The following is a 20,070-nucleotide window of genomic DNA, read 5'->3' on the forward strand; positions in this document are numbered from 1 at the left end:
TCTTTTTTGCTTCGGCCACGGCCTTCGTATCGTGTTTGTTTCGTTCCGTTCGTAGTGTTCGTTCGTTCGGGTTCGGGTTCGGCTTCAAGAAGTGTATTATTGTGTTTCTGTGTTTTTGTGTAGTGCAATTAATTACGAATTACGACAGACTCTTCTAATAATATTCCTAACCCAAGTTAAATTTATTTAAATTTCAATAGAAAATAACTACTAATCAATGCACAATCCCTAAAGTTTGTGATTACTGTTAATATTTAACTAATACCTAATCTATCTTCCGTTGTTGAGGTTAAATTACTCACCAAAATGTCATCGGGCAGTGAAAGGTAATTTACAAAATAATAAATAGGGTAAATTGTATATTAACTTAGGCATAGGCCCCTAACCATTTTCCAATTTCTTTGTCTTGTTGGTTTTTGTTTGATGACTGAACTATTGTCACAGGACATCTTACTAAACTTAATCATGTTAAATTCCATGTTTGTTTTTACTCGTTTTAGCCTAATAAATTATTAAAATGAGTAAAACGTAGGCTAAGTCATTGACCTTATAAATCAACTTAAATTCAGGCCTAAAGGTACATGGAATTAATGTGCTGAACTTAAACTTAAAGATAAACTTTCACGTTATCCTAGGCCTAAGGTATCTTACTTATTTATCTGGATGTTTGATTATTAGGTTTTGGGTTTAAGTTGATTTTGTAGCCCTTTTATAATATAGTGGATATACGTGCTCTAGGCCTGTATAATTACCTGTCAAAACCTGTGAAAATTCCTACTCCACAGAGCCATACACCTACCTGGTTGGAATCTTTGAGACAAAGATAATACTGAAACACTGAAAGCTTTTGAACAGACAAGTTTTACCAACTCATGTAAAGTAAGTTAAAGTCTTTTTACCATTCTAAAAGAAAACTTAAGCCCTATCTTGCTCAACTCCTTTGTCTGCCTATTTTGCTTATTGAAAAGCCCCAATGGCCATTACCTTAACATACAATTAAACTTATACAAAGTTAACCCTGAAATACCCCACAGAACTAAGAAGCCACAGTTCCGTAAATGTCGACCAGTTCAGGTACTTTTTTTTATATAGCTTAGGTCTATGACAATTATCTGAAATGTTGTCACACAGTTTTTGGTTTTAAGATATACAACAATCCAACTATGTGTACCGGTACATGTTACTCTCTATTATTATAGGGACTATGATCCGTCAGAAACTGCTATCATCAGGGAGGTCTATGACAGTGAGAACGCTCATGAAGCTTTTGGTGAAGAGCTGGAGAGGGCACTAGAAGCTGGTTGTCATACAATAATCATTGAACCATCGCGTCTAGGTGATGAGACAGCGCGATGGATAGCTGTTGGAAACTGTCTGCACAAAACAGCCGTAGTTGCTGGTCTAGGTTCCATTGTCACAGGTAATCCTATAATGGGCCTGCTCCTATACCTACTTTTTAAGGATGTTTTTTTATTGCTTATCTTGCTTTTTTAATGGCCCTTGTGCTTGTGATATAAAATATAAAAAAACCCAAGAACCAAATATAAAAACATTGGGTAAGTTTACTTTCATGTTAAAGGGAACATTCATTATTATCGATTTGAAACACATCAGCTGACAACTACGATAAGGATACAGTAAACAAATATTGTTCAGTATCAACAAACAATTTAAAAGACTAGAGCACTTGTTGCTCGAATTCGAGCAATTGTAAGGTATTACAGGCGTTATATTTCAAAACCAATAACAGTCACAATTTCCGATGTTAAAAGAGTCAACTCAAAGATAATGTAATCAATCGCAGCACTCCAGTTATTGAAACTGGAAACTAACTCACTCTGAAAACGAACGCTCACTCCACTTCAGTTATCGAAACTGAAAACGATTGCTCTTGTTTGTATTATGTGTGTTTACTATGATCAGCTGTAATCAATACAAATTATTGGTCTGTTAAAGTAAACAAAATATTTTCTTCACAAGAAATACATTGAGATTTTGATGACCTGTTGGGCAAAGCCCAAAGACTTTTATTACAGGAATTGGTAAAAGGAGGTGTCTATACAAAAAATGCTGAATTTTGACACATCGTTTGTAAAAATCCGTCCATTATTAATGGAGAAGCAGTGTTTTGTAGAAATCGCCTTCATGTATTGTATATAAAGGATATATTATATTGAAATGAAACTGTTCTAAACTAACCTAGAACCTACCGGTACCAAACTTGCTGTAACATTTCAAAATTCTTTGAAATGTTATATCTTAGTTTGATAGCCCCATATGCCTTTTCTGTTATCAAACGGAATTTTGAAACGGTAACTTAGCCACAGCAAGTTTGGTTAAAGTATGTTAGGTTAGCCTAGTTTAGAATAGTTTCATTTCCTAATTCAATATATAAGCTATTATTTTTGCCTAATAAAGGGTAGATCTTACTTTGTAATTTAAATGCATTTCAAGATATTCAAACTGAAAAAATACAAATCGTGAAGTAAAACAAAAATATCAATATATGAAATACAAATTATCGATAATAATGAATGTTCCATTTAACAGGAAAGTACGATACATTGTAAGTTTTTATAATTTATGAGTTTTGCCTACTCAGTAACTTAGCAAACACATATTTCTGAATAGGCCTAAATAAAAAGTTTTAAATACCTGAATGCCGCCTTCTGGTCCAAGGTTTGTCCTACTGGAAACAAAATGTTTTTTGGCCGTATCTCCGTTAATATCCAAAGTTTTTGCATATTTTTGTTCAGCTTGCTGATTGCATTTTTGGATTCAGCGTGGAAAAACTACTGTAAGTAGACATATCAAAATGACATTTTTTATTAGTCCAGTAGGACAAACCTTGGACGAGAAGGCGACAATCAGGTATTTTAATCTTTTTATTTATTGTCAATCAATTGGTCCGGAAACACCACAACAAAAAATTTACGTATTTCTGGATGCTAAAAATTGGACATACCTAGTACAGTACGGTAACTTAACACTATTACCGAAAGCCCCGGTCTGTGAGACCCCATTTGAAAAATAATGGACCCCGCTTAGACACACACAAACCGAAACCCTCGGCCTGTGAGACCCCGCTTTAAAATACACTAACGATGGGCTTCGGAGACAGGCATGTTATGAACAGACAACCTGTCAAGGTCACGGCACCCATGCAAAATGAACAAACAATATATCAATAGGTAGGGGAGGAAAAGGGGGAATAGTATTGGGGGAATGGAACCTCCCAAGTAAACAGTGTTGCCAACATGCGTTTTTGAAAATTCCCGTGGGCCTGTCAGACCGGGGTTTCGGTATTAGTGCTAATTAATATAACCCAAACTAACATTTTTAATGTTTAACGTTTTTTTTTGTAAAGCGTCGCCCAGCACTGAAATCGTAAATTTATCATTTTAAATGTGAGACTAAGCTGATCAGCAAGAATTAATTAAGCAAGTGTCTGAAAGCTCTTTGGTACAAGCTATAAACACTACTTTTCATCTTAAGTTAATTCCTAATGTTATTGATTTAAATTACGAAACTACATCTAAATCAAATCAAAATACCTATCTTTTATTACATACAAAATAGGCAATATTTACAAAATATATTGTAGGCCTATACTTAGGGTTGTCATATGGTAATTTGTAGAAAAGAGGAGATTTTAGCTGGCAGCCCCCACTACAGTAAATAAAAATATACGGGCTAGCAAAATTGTATAGGCCTACCTACATAGCACAAATATTATAGAGAAACGGTATGGGTCATACAAATAAAAAAATTATGTCACTGGGTTGTAAGTTTAAATACTTTTTTATTAATATTTAAATGGAACTGTCAAAAACTTCCAAACCAGTTTTTCCGGCTAGGCATATTGACGTCATTTGTTTATGTTTATTAATCTATACCGTTTCTGTTCAATATTCGTGCTACAATATCAATATTCAAAATATGGTACGCGAAAGCATAAAATTTACATCTTGCTTATCACATCTCACTAAAAATATCAAATAACATAAACAAAACCCTCTCTGTCTGCTAGACTCGGTTCGGCTTTGGTAGGGAGTGAACACGGTTGGGATAACTTTGGACTTTGGACTGGCCGGCAGACGCAAATTGAAGGACTGGGAGCTGTGAAACAGACGATAAACTAAGGACAAAGGACGTTGCTGGCCAAACCAAAGTGAAACTAAGGAATAAAAAAAATGTTGAAAAAGAAAACAAGAGTTTTTCACCACAGTCATTGCAAAACAATATTTGCGAGCCCAAACCTTTATTTTATTCCAAAAGTTCCGTAATACAATGTATTTTAATAGAGAGTGAAAAAAGAGAAATTTCTCACTTTTTGCAGAAATCCCCTGGAGCTAAACTTTGAACGTCAAAATCCGGTAATCTCCGGGGAAATCCGGGGATATGGCAACCCTACCTATACTACAATGAGAAGCAAGTTTTAAGATGACTGTATAGCTAAAACATAAACAAAATTATTCCCACATGTTAAGAACTCGTGCGTGGGAGCGAGCTGTATTATGTTATATGATAAGAAAGAAATGAGAAAATTTTATAAAGTAAAAGGAACAAATAAAACAGTAACTTCTTTCTTCTCTTTGGACACAACGTAAGGAAACAATGAAAAGAAACATCAGTGTTTACGGTGATTGAATAAATAAGATTTATTAGAAACCAGAAAAAGTACCTAAAATAAGAAAGTAAAAAAATTTGCTGTTTGTTTTTCCTTGACCGAAATTCTAGTCAATCGGGAAACATAAATTTCCTGTGATATCAGCATACATAATGGTGACTTTCATGTTGAAAGACAAAGTAACATTTAGACTAGGCCCTATCTAGTTACTTAATTATTGTTTCTTCATAGTGTTACCATACTGCTTATACAATACAAAAAATAAACCGTTAACTCATTTACTTTTTAACATAAAAAATTCTACTATATTTCAGCTTAAGCCTCTTTAAGGAACAAATTTTTTATAAGGAATAATTTAAAAAGAAAGGATAAAAAAGTTTCTCATTAATTTATTTCCAAAATACTATTCTATAATAGGTCTAAGTTAACTGATTCATCTAGTTTATAAAACATGTCAGTTAATCTGTATTACCTAGATGTTATTTTAAGTCTATTTGGTAGGTTTTGCGTGGCCAGACAGTCCAGCCCTGTTCGTACCCCTGGCTTGCACATCGTTGCTGTGCACCGGTCTATACACAGTCTCCTGGCAGATGGACCCTTGTTGTCAGTACCAGGTGAGCAAAGACCCACACTCGCTCGCTACACACGCCTTGGCCTCCTGCTCACCAGTCGTGCTGGTCAGGAAAGACAACTACCGACGGAAAGCGCTACACTCAGCGGTCACGCTTACATCTACACTACTAGTCGCTTGGAAGTTCTACATCAAGTGTATCAAATGACAAGTCTTCTAGTCAGACTTAGTTTAGGTTGTGACAACAGTATAGTTCATCACAGTAGGTTAAGAATGAACTATTTTATCTTAATAGAGAATGAACCTGACAAGAAGTTTTTTGTTTAGTTCCTACGGAAGAGTTTGGCCAGTATTATTGTAAGCAGGATGGCTCGAGGATATTTAGAGAGATGTCAAGGAATTTAAAAAGTTATAAACATTCTTTACTAACCTCCATTTCCTTATATGCTTAATTTACTTGACACAAACATATATACGGCTATGTACAATCCATATTATGTTTTCAATTGACTACCCTCTAGGGTTTACTGTAATCTAGAGCTTTTCTTATATATGTAGGCTATTTATTAGGAAATGGTATTCTTACAGTTAACTTATTTGGCCTGCTTTTAGTGTTTACAAACTCATCCCATTTGTCTCTAAACATATATAAAATACTAAAACAAGTCATGTATTTTTTTACTGTATACTTGAAAATATAGAAAATATTTTTCTGAAGTGTTGAAAGGAGTTGTTAGGAATAAGATGGTTGATATTGGAAGATGTTTACCAGCAGTTATCATCTGAAGCACTTTTGATGATGTTATGGAACAAATTATGTAGCATTTTCTGTTAAGTTTGGAAATGTGAAAACATATATTTGTTGTAAGTATGTCACATATTTCTTTTCATTATGAAAATTTATGTGAATTATAAAATAATAATTTTATTTATGTATAATTTGTAAACAAAGTTTTTTATTTACCCCAGTGTATTCATAATTTTAAGCCGATTCCATTTTGTTGTTAATCATACACCTTATTAACAATGAATTTAAAAAAATCATATACCATTTTGAACCGTAAAAACTACTAAAACTTGTTTGATGTTCAAACCAAGAAATTGCTAATGCATGTTATTGAAAAGTTTGATAGATCAAGTATTTAAAATGTTTCACATCAGTGACATTTCACTGATTTGTTAGAAAATGCATCAACCTCAATTATCCATTATCAGATAATGAATTGTGATTATTTTTGGCAGCAGTTTGGATAATTGAGTGGTATAATGACTTTGTGACGACTGACTGTTTTGATGATATGGTATCACTCCTTCAAGTACCACCATGGTGTAGATAGAATCAAACTTGTCATTTTAAGCTTCTTGAGCCCTGAGAAGACATTCAGTGGTAAACTTAGGTGGCTAGCACAAAGCCACCATACACAAAGGCCATAGTACAAAGCCACCTTTGTGCTGGTGTCCAGGGCAAAATCCAACACCACCCCCTCGCCATCACAGATTAACAGCGCTCACGGTGGAGGAAGACACTGACTGTGCCCTGTGTGATTGGAATTTTCACACAGTGCTTGCTGTTCGGGCTCTTCCTTGCCCGTCACAAGTATATTTCCAGCACAACATACAAAAGGTGAAATGAATAATTCTCTTTGAGATTACCAAACTTAAAGCGGGTGGGCAATACAAATAAATACAACTAAAAATATTTTCTGAGCTGAAAAATGAGATTAGCAGTTAACTTATCCATCAAATTGAACAGGAAAGTGATAAAAATTGTCTCTTAAGAGGTAAAGCATAGGCATAGACTAACAAACACATAAGTATGACTAAGGGAGTATGTTTGGCTACCTGTGGTACTGAATCGCTCGATACAAAACACAAGTTAAAAAATATAGATGTTTCATAAGTTTTAATCATTTATAATTACGTCAGATGGTTAAGCCCATGGATAATAGCATAGATAAAACATACTCCCAATAGACTAGACACAGTACAGTGTGTATTTTATATATATTTAATTAGTGATGTTTCAAACATGTTCCTTTTAATGTTCGTGACTACACCTTAGACATGACATGCAGTCCTTTCTATGGGGAATTTGCTGTATGGTGCATCTATCATAAACGGCGTCCTCTGACAACAAATACTCAAACAGAACTTGTATGGATCATAAACAAATCACGTTGCCCCGAATCCTATACTAATAGCATTATTATATGATTTCGACAATTACTTTTAGCAATGTTAAATAATGTTTATTTTCGGGCCAGCTACGTCATTATTTGTACTGGTTCTGTTCAAGGTTTTCGTGGCCTTGCCAGTGGCGGCGATAAGAACCCGCGGGCCCCCTCGCAAGTTTTTTCGCCGGGCCCCCCTCTCCCAATGATCTTTAACCACATTTTCCCATGTACCACCTAAACTTGCAATTTTGCAATAAACTTGACAAGGCATCTCCCGAGGCGTCATTATCGTCTTCCACGATCGCGGCAAAATCGTTAATACTTCCCGTAGTCATAAGTCATGGAAGAAACATTATCATAGTTTACCGGGATTTCAAATGCAACCAAACCTATGACATCATTATAGATAGCAGCATCATCGTCTCCCGCGTTCACGGCCCAATCTAATATCACGGCCTAATATGTCCCCGCGACCCGTCGGTGGTGACGGTGTAAATCATTTTTCCGTAATCGCGGCTAAATCCTAGATATATCTCTCGCTAAAAAAGAAACGTCGTTATCGTCTTCCGCAACCGCGGTATTGAACATCTGCGACCGCGGAGACATCGTCATCGTCACCCGCGGGGAAATGTTCTCGTCGATATTCGCGATCGCGGCAAAAGCGTAGGCCTAATCTTTCAATTTCGTGAGCGTGATCCTCTCACGGATATAAAAGATTTTACTTTTAATTGTGCATTATTGTATTGAATGCTGAGAAAATCGGCTAGAGCTTGATTTTCTGACTTTGTGCTTGATCTCTCAAGCTTGTAGTCCAGGCTCCTGCTCGGCTCAAAAATCGACATTATAGGCCTGTATTATAAATATCAACCGTTTCCAAAACAACCCGATTTTGAACCGATCTGATTTGACCTGAGGCCCTTAGTAACATGTTTAGTGCGTTCAAGATCGGGTTGCTTTGGAAACGGTAGATTTTTATAATATAGGCCTATAATGTCGATTATCGAGCCAAGCACAAAGTCATAAAATCAAGCTCGAGCCGATTTTCTCCGTATTCAATACAATAATGCACAATTAAAAGTAAAAGCTTTTATATCCGTGAGGATCACGCTCACGAAATTGAAAGATTAGGCCTACGCTTTTGCCACGATCGCGGATATCAACGAGAACATTTCCCCGCGGGTGACGATGACAGAGGCCACATTGGTTATAAATACCCCCGCCGCAGCAAACCTGCCGTCTAAGCGAATTTCCATTTGGCCGAATTGATTTTCAATTGTATTTAAATAACATTAGGTTTAACGAGTACCTATGTTTGCTGCTACAAGGAAACTAATAAAGTAGTGTGTTTTTAGTAAAATATTGATAGCTTACTATAAAATAAATAAATTTTCCAAGTTTGATCCAAATATATCCATTAACAAGCAAACTACAACATTTTACAATATTCTCCATAAGAATAACATGGGAATTTTAAATTTACCATTTTTTTAGTTTTCTCCGTAACCAATAACCGTACAAAAACACTTTGATATACTGAATTGTTTGTTTTTTTTAAGCTCTTTAAGAAGGTTTAGAGAAAAATTGGGAAATTTTGTGTTTTGAGGGTAAGAAGTGAGAAAAACCAATTTTTACCCCATAAAACCCCCCATAAACCCCCCATAAAACCCTGTTCCCATGGTCCGATCATGCTGGATCGCGAACTCATTCAAGTTTATCCCGCCTTACACCTTCAAACCAAATTTCATCAAAATCGGATAAAAATTGCTCAAGTTATCGTGTTCACGGACACATATATATATGTATTAATTTATGTGTTCACGTAAGGGCTGCTGATATATTAAATATTTAAGTAAATAAGTACAACTGAGCACCCAGTATATTATATTTTATAAAAAGAAGTGACATGTTTCGGACATTAGTCCATTTTCAAAATTCAAAATACATTATACACTTAACTGTTGTTTATATTATAAACAACAGTTAAGTGTATAATGTATTTTGAAGTTATGAGTTGTTTATATTATAAACAACAGTTAAGTGTATAATGTATTTTGAAGTTTGAAAATGGACTAATGTCCGAAACATGTCACTTCTTTTTATAAAATATAATATACTGGGTGCTCAGTTGTACTTATTTACTTAAATATTTAATATATATATATATATATATATAAATCTATATATAATGAAGAAAGCATATTAACTCAGTACCCTGAAATTATTTTTATTTTTAAAACTCTACATGTTTCGACCATAATTATAATATAATATTATATTATATTATAATATTTATAATATATAAATATTATATATTTATATATTATAAATATATAAATATGTATAATATTTATAAATATTTAAATATTATAAATAATATTTAAATATTATAATATTTATAATATTACATGTTTATAATATTTTTTTTAAAATTATAAAAAATATTTATAAAATATTTATAAATATTTATAAAATATTTATTTTATAAATATTTTATTTATAAAATAAAATATTGGTTCAGATATGTCGATGACATAATATGTCTATTTGAAGGTACGGAAGAAGAATCAAAAAGACTTTTAAACTATATCAACTCCTTATCAAACACAATACAATTCTCTCAAGAGATACAAGAGAACAAAATAAATTTCCTAGACGTGACGATTTCAAAGGAAAATAGATCTCATAACTTTGAAATTTATAGAAAACCAACTACAAGTGACTGTATAATACCAGCAGACTCAAACCACCCGTGGGAACAAAAGATGTCTACATTACATGCATTAACAAATAGGTTGATCAATATCCCGATGAACAAATCTAATTTCATAAAAGAAAAGAATATAATTAAATACTTGGCATTTAAAAATGGATACAACCCTAGAATGATAGAAAACATGATTAAGAAAAAACAAATGAAAAAGAAGAACAAAATTGTAACAGAAAAACAAAAGAATGATTTTATTTGTGTTCCATATAATAGTAAATTCAATAGAGCAATCAGGAAAACATTCAAAAATTCTAAATTAAATGTAAGTTACCGAACCAAAAACAACGCATTAGAAGTAATTAATAAAAGAGCCAAAAAAGATAACAACCAAGTTGTAACATCAAAATATGAAAACTCCGGTATTTATAAAATTAAATGTTCAGATTGTGAAAAGTATTACATTGGACAGACAGGAAGGTCGATCAATTGTAGATATAAAGAACATGTACAAGCTTTTAAATCAAAGAATGTGACTAGTATGAAAAGTAATGTAGCAGAACACATGCTTAATGAGAATCATAAATTCACTAAAATAGAAACAGATATGATAGTTTTGGACTATGGATCAAAAGGAAATAAATTTGATACAAAAGAAGAATATCATATATACTGCAGCTACAAGAATGATCCAACAAATATAATCAATACAATGCAAGTTAAGAAACAAAATCCTATATATGAAAAAATTTTAAAATTAAAGAATATTTAACACAAACATCAAGAGGAGGATAAATTAAACAACCATATTAACATTTTTATATATATATATATATGACAAAATTCCATGACCAAAGATTATTTTACTATACATTTTAAGAAAAAAGAAAAATCATATGTAAAGATCATCACATGATGTTTATTTGTTAATTAATTTGTTTGTGTTTGAAGTGAGGTTAAATGTTACTCTTGTAAATGGCCTAAAGGTCGAAACATATAGAGTTTTAAAAATAAAAATAATTTCAGGGTACTGAGTTAATATGCTTTCTTCATTATTTATAATAGTAGCCCTTTATCTAAACAATTGTATAAATCTTTAAATATATATATATATATATATATATATACATATATAAAAATTTGAACGAATGGTGTTTTTGGCCTCTGGGGACATTAAAATGAAAAAGTAAATCGGTCCCTGGCCTAAGTCTTACCATGAGACCTACGGTAATGGCTACTTCCCTATAGGGAAATTCGCTAAAACGGCCCTATTATTATGCAACCAATTTTGACTGCGCCTTCACACAATCCACGAGGACAGTTAATGCAACCCACATAACTGATGACAATTCTTTTACTTAGGTTGGTAGATAATTTATATCGATCGGTCAAGTAATAGTGTTAATTTAGTTGTTGTAAACTACTTGAACTATAGGTTTGAACAAATTTTCATCATAAAAAAACGTAGCCTATTTTAATTCTCATATAAATATTGTTATGATAGGGAACCCGTGTGGCTGAGCCTGTCACACTATCGCGGGCCTGTGTGCCGGTAAAATTTACCGAAAATCTCGGTCAAGGATCACGGCCCCCCCTAGCTCGCGGGCCCTGCGGGCCCGCTATCGCCGCCACTGGGCCTTGCCCTGACTGAAATCCGTGATCGCGGTACTTCATCATGATCAACTTGAACGTTCACGGAACGTCATGATCATCATCCACGTTCACGGTAACTTCATAATAATTCCCCACTTTCGTTGTGACATCATGACCACCTCTACATTTGTATTTATTACTAGCTGGCCCGACAGACGTCGTCCTGTCCTAATGTGGTTTTATGTCAAATGATCGTTAATTTTCAAGATGAGCTCGTTCGCATGGCTCAATCACGTCCTGGTTGAAGTTCGTTCGCTACGCTTACTCACCTTTTGGTTGCAAATTAGCTGTTGTCATAAAATCTATATCTATAAAAGAGGAACTATGTATGTGTGTGTGTGTGTGTGTGTATATACGTTATGGACTCCGAAACCGCTCGACAGATTGTAATGAAACTTTCAGGCATTATTAAGCATCTTTCAAGGATGGTTCGAGTGAAGTTTGGTGCAGATCTATCAAAAGGGCTCTGCCCCAGAGGGTTTTAAGTGGGCCAATGTCAGACTTTTTGATCTACAATGTTTACAAATAAATATAATTTAAAAGCAGATGTTTACTTTTACCAACTGTTTTGTAGGTTTGAATAATTACAACACTAGTGTACCTGTTGCTCGAATTCGAGCAATTGCGAAGCATTACAGGCGACTCACGAAGATTATGGAAATACTCACGATCTACACAACAGTTAGATATAATCAAAATCTTTTGTAAATATTTTATCTTTTTTCAAAAAGCTTATCTTGTTTTTTTTTGTGTTTTCTACAAATTTTTTTCTCTCATAGCCGCATTAGGTTGTGTATGACAACGATTATAAATGAAAAAAAATATTTCTATTTCTTCTACTTGGTTGTGTTCTATGACTTTTTCTATTTCCATTGTTTGCAAATTGATTAATTCAATGATTGCTCAAGAAATGTAGAACAGTGTTAATTTAGTTTTATTTTTAGCCTATATAAAATTGTCTAGGATTTCTCGCTCTTTTCCATTGTAATAATTACACCAACCCAAGTTTCGTCTACAGATGCAATATGCCAACGAATATCACCTACGTACAATCTCCAAGAAGTGGTAAAAAAGGCAGAAACCAACCCATACAATAGATATAAGTTAACTCCAAAAGAAATAATTTTAAGAGTTACTGTGATATTAGGATTTTCCACTGATTTTGTAATAGAACATTATATTGCAAAACATGACACGGTGCAGAAGAAAATCCCATTTGAAATCAGAAAAACCCATTGCAAATACTGTACTTCATTTTGACAAATTCAATAAATCACAATTTAAATATTAACAGCTGTTCATTAAAAGTAGTGTAGAATTATGCATATGGTCGTAATGTAAACAAATCTGAAGAGGCAACTTTAAAGGCTTCTGGGGCAGAGCCCCAAGGGAATTTACCTCGTTCCTCTTTTGATGGCTCATCTACAGACCAAGACCTTTCTTAAGAGACCCCTACCAAGTTTCTACGCCCAGCCGTTCTCTCAAATTAGCTGTGACAAAGACCCCGTTTTCCTCCATAAGAATGACATGGGATGGGAATTGAAAGGCCACTGGGGCAGAGCCCCAAGGGAATTCACCATGTTTCTCTTTTGATGGCTCATCTACAGACCAAGACCTTTCTTTAGACACCTCTACCGAGTTTCTACACCCAGCCGTTCTCTCAAAATAGCTATGACAAAGAAAAACAGTTTCAAATTAATTGAATGAACGAAGTGAATTCTCATACTGGGGTGAAATGCATCTTTATGTTGATCGAAATCTCGAGAATGCCTAAAGTTATAAACTTGATGTGTTGCACAAAGATTCTATACCACTTTATCTTGCGACCATTAGTTGTTGAAAAATATTTGTTCCGTAATTATTATAAAATCTTAAAAAAACATTTTTAATTTTGTCCCATAAGATTAACATTATGAGCTACCTTCTTCTTCTTTTTATTTGTTTACATTTTACGACCTACAATTTTGTCGTTTACTTGAGACAAAGAGAACGACTACTCTTTTATCCATAGAGTAACAGTCAAACCGTATTCACATTATAACTCTACAATTTCTAGGATAATAATGTATTTACGAAAATACTGGCAGGAGTTAACAAATTATCTACTAAAATGTATCGCAATTGATTGAAAAATAAATATTTACATGTTTATTCTACAAGCTACGTTTCTTCAGTAGGCAATGCTATATAATAAGTACGACGCGACGGTAAACGATGCCGTGGGTGAAAGTCTACTAACTTTGTTTCCTAACTTGCTAAAAGTTAAGTAAGTGTTATCTTTGACTAATTAATATTAGATAAGATTTCACTATCTAATAATCAATGGTTTTAGTTATTTTCGTTCTGGTTGTTCTAAATTAAATTTCAGTTCTCGCGTCGGTGGCTTTATCTATTCAGTCAGTCATTCAAATGTTGCCCCAAAATATTTAGATAAGTTACTGTACTTTCATATTAATGTATAGTGATATAACATAAGTACTAAGACTTTTTTTATCAAATAAGTTTTTTTCATTTAATATATCTTTTTTTTCATCGGTCGTCTGCAGTTCACTCGCTAACTGACAGAATCAGAAATGCTGCCTTAAGTTAAGTTTAGTCTTAGAACATACTCCTCAAGGTTTAGTGCGTTCTGCTAATTGATAATAAGACGGCAACCTAAGTAGGTTTCAAAAGTTGTTAATAAAATCCTATCCATTTAAATTACGTAGGTAAGTAATGCAATCAAACTGCATTTTAGATTCAACTCAAACCTCATTCATTAAGTTAAGGTTAACCTAAAACAAGTAGACTCAGTTCTGATGAAGAGTGGATGCAACTCAGCCAATGGACACAAGAATAGGCAATAGGAAGGAGCTTTCCCGACTTTGGTCTGAATAAGTGACAAATTTTAGTGAGTTTAATCATTGACTATATAGTCAATGGTTTAATATTGAACTCTCAGTCGACTATGTGTAAACTGAGCTTATGGACCCTTCATCAAGTATTGAACACTAAATACTGTAGGTCAATAAGTGGGAACCTACTGCTTCAAAGAGCTAACTTAGCCCACATAAAATAATGCTGCTAAGGGCCCATAACAAAAGGACTACGCAGATAACCAAGAAGTGAAGATCAAGACGTACGGTACGAGCAGACATGAAATTGGGCTCACAGGTCTTCATCGATTGTACCAAGGCAGTGGAAGAATGGTGAGACAGACAATCAGAATGCTGAGGTAGATAATCTTAACTTCAAAATATAGCATATAGCCTAAACAGTATAAACTTTTGAAGGAAGGCGGTGAAGCGAGGAAGTGCTGTGTCATGTAACGTTGTTTTGTGTAAAGTGTGTCTGTTACATTAATTGCCTAGACGGCCGTGTTGCCTAGCCTAGGTATGGCCTGTCAAGTGTTTTGTTAAAAATCTGTGTCTAATGATGTCACAGTACTATGTTTATTTGTTCATACAACAATCTGTGTTTAATGTGTTTTTCACCGTCAAAGAATGTAGGCCTACGGTAGAAAGTTTAAACTAAGAAAGGTAGGCCTTAATATAACCCTAACTTACCTAAATAGACCTAAAAAAGTAATGTATCCTATAACTTTCTTTTAGCTACTATATATCTGTGTCCTTATAGTAGGCCTACTTAGATTACCTAAGTTACCCATCTTCAGGGGAACAGTTTCGCAGAGAACCTAGCCTACGATAATTTATCAGATGAAATATTTTGTTTAACTTAATATACCCTATATGCGATAACTTATCGTAATCGGTTCACTTTTAGGCGATACAACTTACCGTACCTATTTATCATGTAGGCCAAGGCCTATTTCAATATTGAACAATTTATGCCTAAGATCTTTTTTTAAGGAGACTACACTGTGTAGCCTACTTTTTAGTTTATAATAGGCCTAATAACAAAGGTAACATTTCTAAAAATCAACATGAATCTTTTGTGTATGATTTGTTAAAGAGATAAATTTTTAAATACATAAGTTAGGCTACGGTAAGTTAACTTTGATCTTTTTCATGAGTTTATAAAAATGTAGGCTATTTTCCTTACCTATGTTACCTACTGGGTAAGTTACAGTTCCGCAGAGAACCAACAATAACTTAATTATTTTATCAGATGAATAACTACTTATCGGTTTGATTTTAACTTAACATAATATCGTATGCCTAGGCCTATTGAATTTAAGTTCATCATACATTTACCATAGGCAATGATAAGTTATAAATAAAAAAATAACGTTAAAAAAATCCCACTTCCCAGAGCCATAGGTACACCTACCGAGGTAACCAAACATTAAAGAAGCATTTTATTGTTTTATCCTTGGTTGTTTTGTTATTAGGTAGGCCTAGGCCTATTTGTTTTGTTTCCTTTGGGTACACTTCCATATCTGTTGGCACAAACAACCGAATGAGTAATATCTATCGGTATATACATCGAATTAAACAATCGAATAATTAATATTACTCATTCGGTTGTTTGTGCCAAAGATATGAAATTGTACCCTTTCTTTTTAATAGGCCTAACTTATTATTTATTATTGGTCAAATTGTAAGTTAGTCCTAGACAGTAGTTTAGCCTAATTTCTTAAATAGGTATGAACAAAAACCGTACCAACCATAAATCAATTTGATGTTTAGCGACATACATTGGAAAAAATAATTTTTTTAAAACGAAAAATTGAATCGGATAAATATTGATATGCATTGTTAAGATTAAATGTATTTAACTTACTCATCCGATAAAATATTTGGCAATTATTTAGTATGTCTACATTGAGAAATGATGTAATTTTTAGATGTTTCCTTACAGTATTTTTCACGCTGATTCCAAAAATGCAATCCGTTTTTGTCGGAAAGATTCCTAAGTGGATGTAAAACGAAGGCTAAAATTACGAATCTAAGGTTCATTTCGCGGTTCGGATGGTAATATGGCGTGGTCTGGACGGGTCCGAATGAGGGCTGAGGACTGTGTGAACAAAGCAAACAGCTGTTTATACTTGACTCAATGCGGAATTAAATCAAATTGTTTTGAAACTAAATAATCAGCTCTTAGTTAGGCATGTGGGGAAGGTAGGTTGGGTTTTATGTGAATTTGTGACTGTATTAAGTGTTTTGAAGTTAGGTTCGATTAGGAAGGTAAAGTTTAGGTTATAACGAACCGGCTCATTAATTTATGCTACCTCCAGACTGTCTTTGCACAATTGAAATAGTGGTTGAAACACAACGAAATAACAATATAAAAAATGCTTGCAAATAAAACAAATTGAAATATTTATCTTGTTATTTTTACCTTAAATTCAATTTCCATAGGTAGGCCTACAGTACTTGATTTGTTTCTATATACAGGCTTCTATTCTTCTGGTAACATGGTCCTACAGGTTAAAATACTTAAATAATAACATTGTTATGCATTTTAAATAGTAACATTGTTTTGCATCTTCCCTTAAGAAGGAGTTCCAGATTACTTATAAAGAAAATAATTTTTATAAAATAAAAAAGAATATAAGATGTTTTAACATTAAAACCTAATGAACTATGCATTAAAAATTCAATAAAAATTAAAAAGTGAAAAAACTGTTAGTAAAAGTTTTGAACTTGCCCGACCGGGATTTGAACCAGGGACTCTAGCATTGAACTCCGATCACTTCGCCACTACACCACGGCCATATCTAATCACGTATTGTAACGAAAGCCATTACGAATACGAGAATCTATATAGGTCTCGTAATTGTAAGATAACATTTCCCAAAAAATTGTCTTGCTCGGTAGAACTTTTACCAAACGAAATTCGACTGACTACAACAGTTCCTACAGATTTAATCATTTATTGATCTCATAGGCCTGTCTATCAATGAAGTGAAAAATTTGAATATTTTAAAGAAAATGTCAAGAGGGGTTCACCAGTTAATTAATAATAAAAAAAGTAAGCCATAGATAAATTAGGCCTACACACAATGTTATCGTAGGCTAACTTAAGTACTTTAATACTTTTTTTAATGGTCCTTTACTTATGCTAAAACAAATGGTTGGCAACCATATGACACAAAAACAACATTGATTGTGAAAGGCCTACAATAAACAACACTCTACAAACCAAACAAATGAAAACAAATTTTTTTACTCATGCGTTAATTTAGTTAAAGTTTTTTCATTTTCTCTGTCAATGGTTACTATCTTTTTTAGGCTTGGATTTTAAGAGAATAAAGTGTGGATAACATAAAAAATGTTAGTTTGTCTCTTAAAACACAAATTTTACCAATTTCATATTCCATATCTGGTCAGATCTGGATGCCAGATACGATCAGATCTGTGATGCCAGATCTGAACTAATTCCATATCTGGTTAGATATGGGTGCCAGATCTGGAATATGTCCAGATATGTCATCCCAGATCTGGCCAGATATAGAATCCAGATCTGGGACCAGTCCACTTTCCCATAAGGGTTACTAACACCATTTTATGGCATCAAACTATTGAATATTATTCATAAGAATTCCGAATTAACCACAGTACTCAAATTGCCATTCGCGATAGACCTAGGGTACTCTTGCATTACTTGCTCTAGCTTTTATAATTAACATTATTTCTTCAATTTATGATAGGGCCAGGGGCCATCACATAAGGTTTAAAATCTTGTAAATGTTATGTTTTTTTTAACTTTTATGGTTGATATAGGGGATAGAGTCTTACTGTTATTCAGTGCTCGATTTGGGGGGAATGCAGTGGAACGGAGTTCCGGTACCTCTATTTCAGAAAGATAAAAATATTTGCATAAATAGTTACCTACATAAATAGATATTTCATTACATTTCATTTGACTTCAGTTAAAAAAGGTAGCCTTAAAAAAACTTGAAATGAATGATGAACGGTTTGCTGAATATAAGAAAGAATGGTATAAATATTAATAATTCTCTCAATGCACCGTAACAACGTGGTTACAATGAGGTTTTTACCAAAAAGTTTGCCGAAATCTTTAAAATTTGAATTCAGGGGATTTGGTGGGTAATCAAGACTTGATTCCGGCTAATTCCGGGGATTACCACCGGTTTTTGCGGGTAAAATGAGCAAATTGTGTTGGCAACGCTGGTCATCACTGCCACTGTCGCCGCACGAACTTGCGGCGGGCCGCAGAGGCAGGGTTAAGGGGCACCTACATGGAATTGTCTTCGTTCATTCTCATACGCGACTTCGGAGCGTACTCCTAGTATATAGATTCTGTATTAGCATTAGTCATGATTTGAAATAGTGCCACAGTGTTTCTACAGAGTGCAGCACAGAAAACTATTTTACTTTTGAATAAGTCCAAATGTATTAAACCCCAATCGCAGCACACCTGTGCACTTAACAACGTTTAAATTCTCCAATGTTAAATATTAAAACATAAAAACCTTTATCAAAGTATTATAAACAATAAAAGGGATGACTTTTAAAATTTATGACAACAGCTAATTTGCAATCAAAAGGTGAGTGAGCGTAGCGAACGAACATCAACCTGGAGGCGAGTTAGCGTAGCGAACGAGCTCCAACCTAAAGGTGAGTGAGCGTAGCGAACGAACTTCAACCGGGACGTGATTGAGCCATGCGAATACTTATGAAGTTAAACGGGGCAAAGCCCGTGGGTACAGCTAGTTAAAAAATAATAGTGTTATTGAACATCACAGAAGCTAATTGTTTAGTTGAACCAGCTGTTAAGATTCTTTTAATTCCATTTAAATATGAGTACTCATAAGGTTAATGTTGATTCTTAATTCTAACATGGGAAACTCCAGAGCCACTGGGGCAGAGCCCTTTTGCCAGATCTGCACCAAACTTCACACAAACCATCCTTGCTTGAATAATGCTTAATAATGCCTAAAAAGTTTCATTACAATCTGTCGAGCGAACTTCAACCAGGACGTGATTGAGCCATGCGAACGAGATAATCTTGAAAATTAAGAAGTTAAAAGGGGCAAAGCCCGCGGGTTATTTAAGTTATTTATTTAATTTCCTTTACATTTAACCCTAAACATTTTATTTAGCTCATTATTGGAGTCAAAACAGGTATAGACTATGGATATTGAATATCATTTGAAAATAAACCACGATAAAAAGTATTTAACAGTTCAGTGACTAGTTTGCAAGTATGATTTTATGTTAACGACATCACTACGAAACCTCCATTGATTATAAATAACATGACTTATCAGAAGTTGTATTAAAACTCCATGGAATCACCGCTTTTACGGTATTTACTCAGGGGAGGTATAGAAGAGGCTACGATGACAGCTGTGGGCTTCTTATTAGCTGAGGGAACGCCATTACCATAACAAAACGATCGGTAGCCATCGGCCTCGGTGGTCTTATGGTTA

General features: G+C 33.9%; 1 protein-coding gene across 1 annotated transcript; it reads left to right on the forward strand.

Annotated features, from left to right (window-relative positions):
* The first annotated feature begins 76 nt into the window (after nucleotides 1-76).
* LOC128983272 (transmembrane protein 11 homolog, mitochondrial-like) lies at nucleotides 77-6,131 on the forward strand. Its single transcript, XM_054402511.1, has 3 exons — nucleotides 77-326; nucleotides 1,200-1,420; nucleotides 5,132-6,131. Exons 1-3 carry the CDS (start codon nucleotides 307-309, stop codon nucleotides 5,407-5,409), a joined length of 519 nt encoding a protein of 172 aa, XP_054258486.1. The 5' UTR covers nucleotides 77-306; the 3' UTR covers nucleotides 5,410-6,131.
* The last annotated feature ends 13,939 nt before the right edge of the window (nucleotides 6,132-20,070 follow it).

The sequence above is a fragment of the Macrosteles quadrilineatus genome, unplaced genomic scaffold (assembly GCF_028750875.1).
Source record: "Macrosteles quadrilineatus isolate MER2022 unplaced genomic scaffold, UCM_ALF_1.0 Scaffold_1__1_contigs__length_201487025, whole genome shotgun sequence".
In the NCBI taxonomy this organism is placed as follows: Eukaryota; Metazoa; Arthropoda; class Insecta; order Hemiptera; family Cicadellidae; genus Macrosteles; species Macrosteles quadrilineatus.

Excerpts from the sequence above, each read along its gene's own strand:
- LOC128983272 (XM_054402511.1), top strand. The coding sequence starts at position 307 with ATGTCATCGGGCAGTGAAAG. Across the intron at positions 327-1,199 it reads ATGTCATCGGGCAGTGAAAG|GGACTATGATCCGTCAGAAA; the intron begins GTAATTTACAAA and ends CTATTATTATAG. Across the intron at positions 1,421-5,131 it reads TCTAGGTTCCATTGTCACAG|GTTTTGCGTGGCCAGACAGT; the intron begins GTAATCCTATAA and ends TCTATTTGGTAG.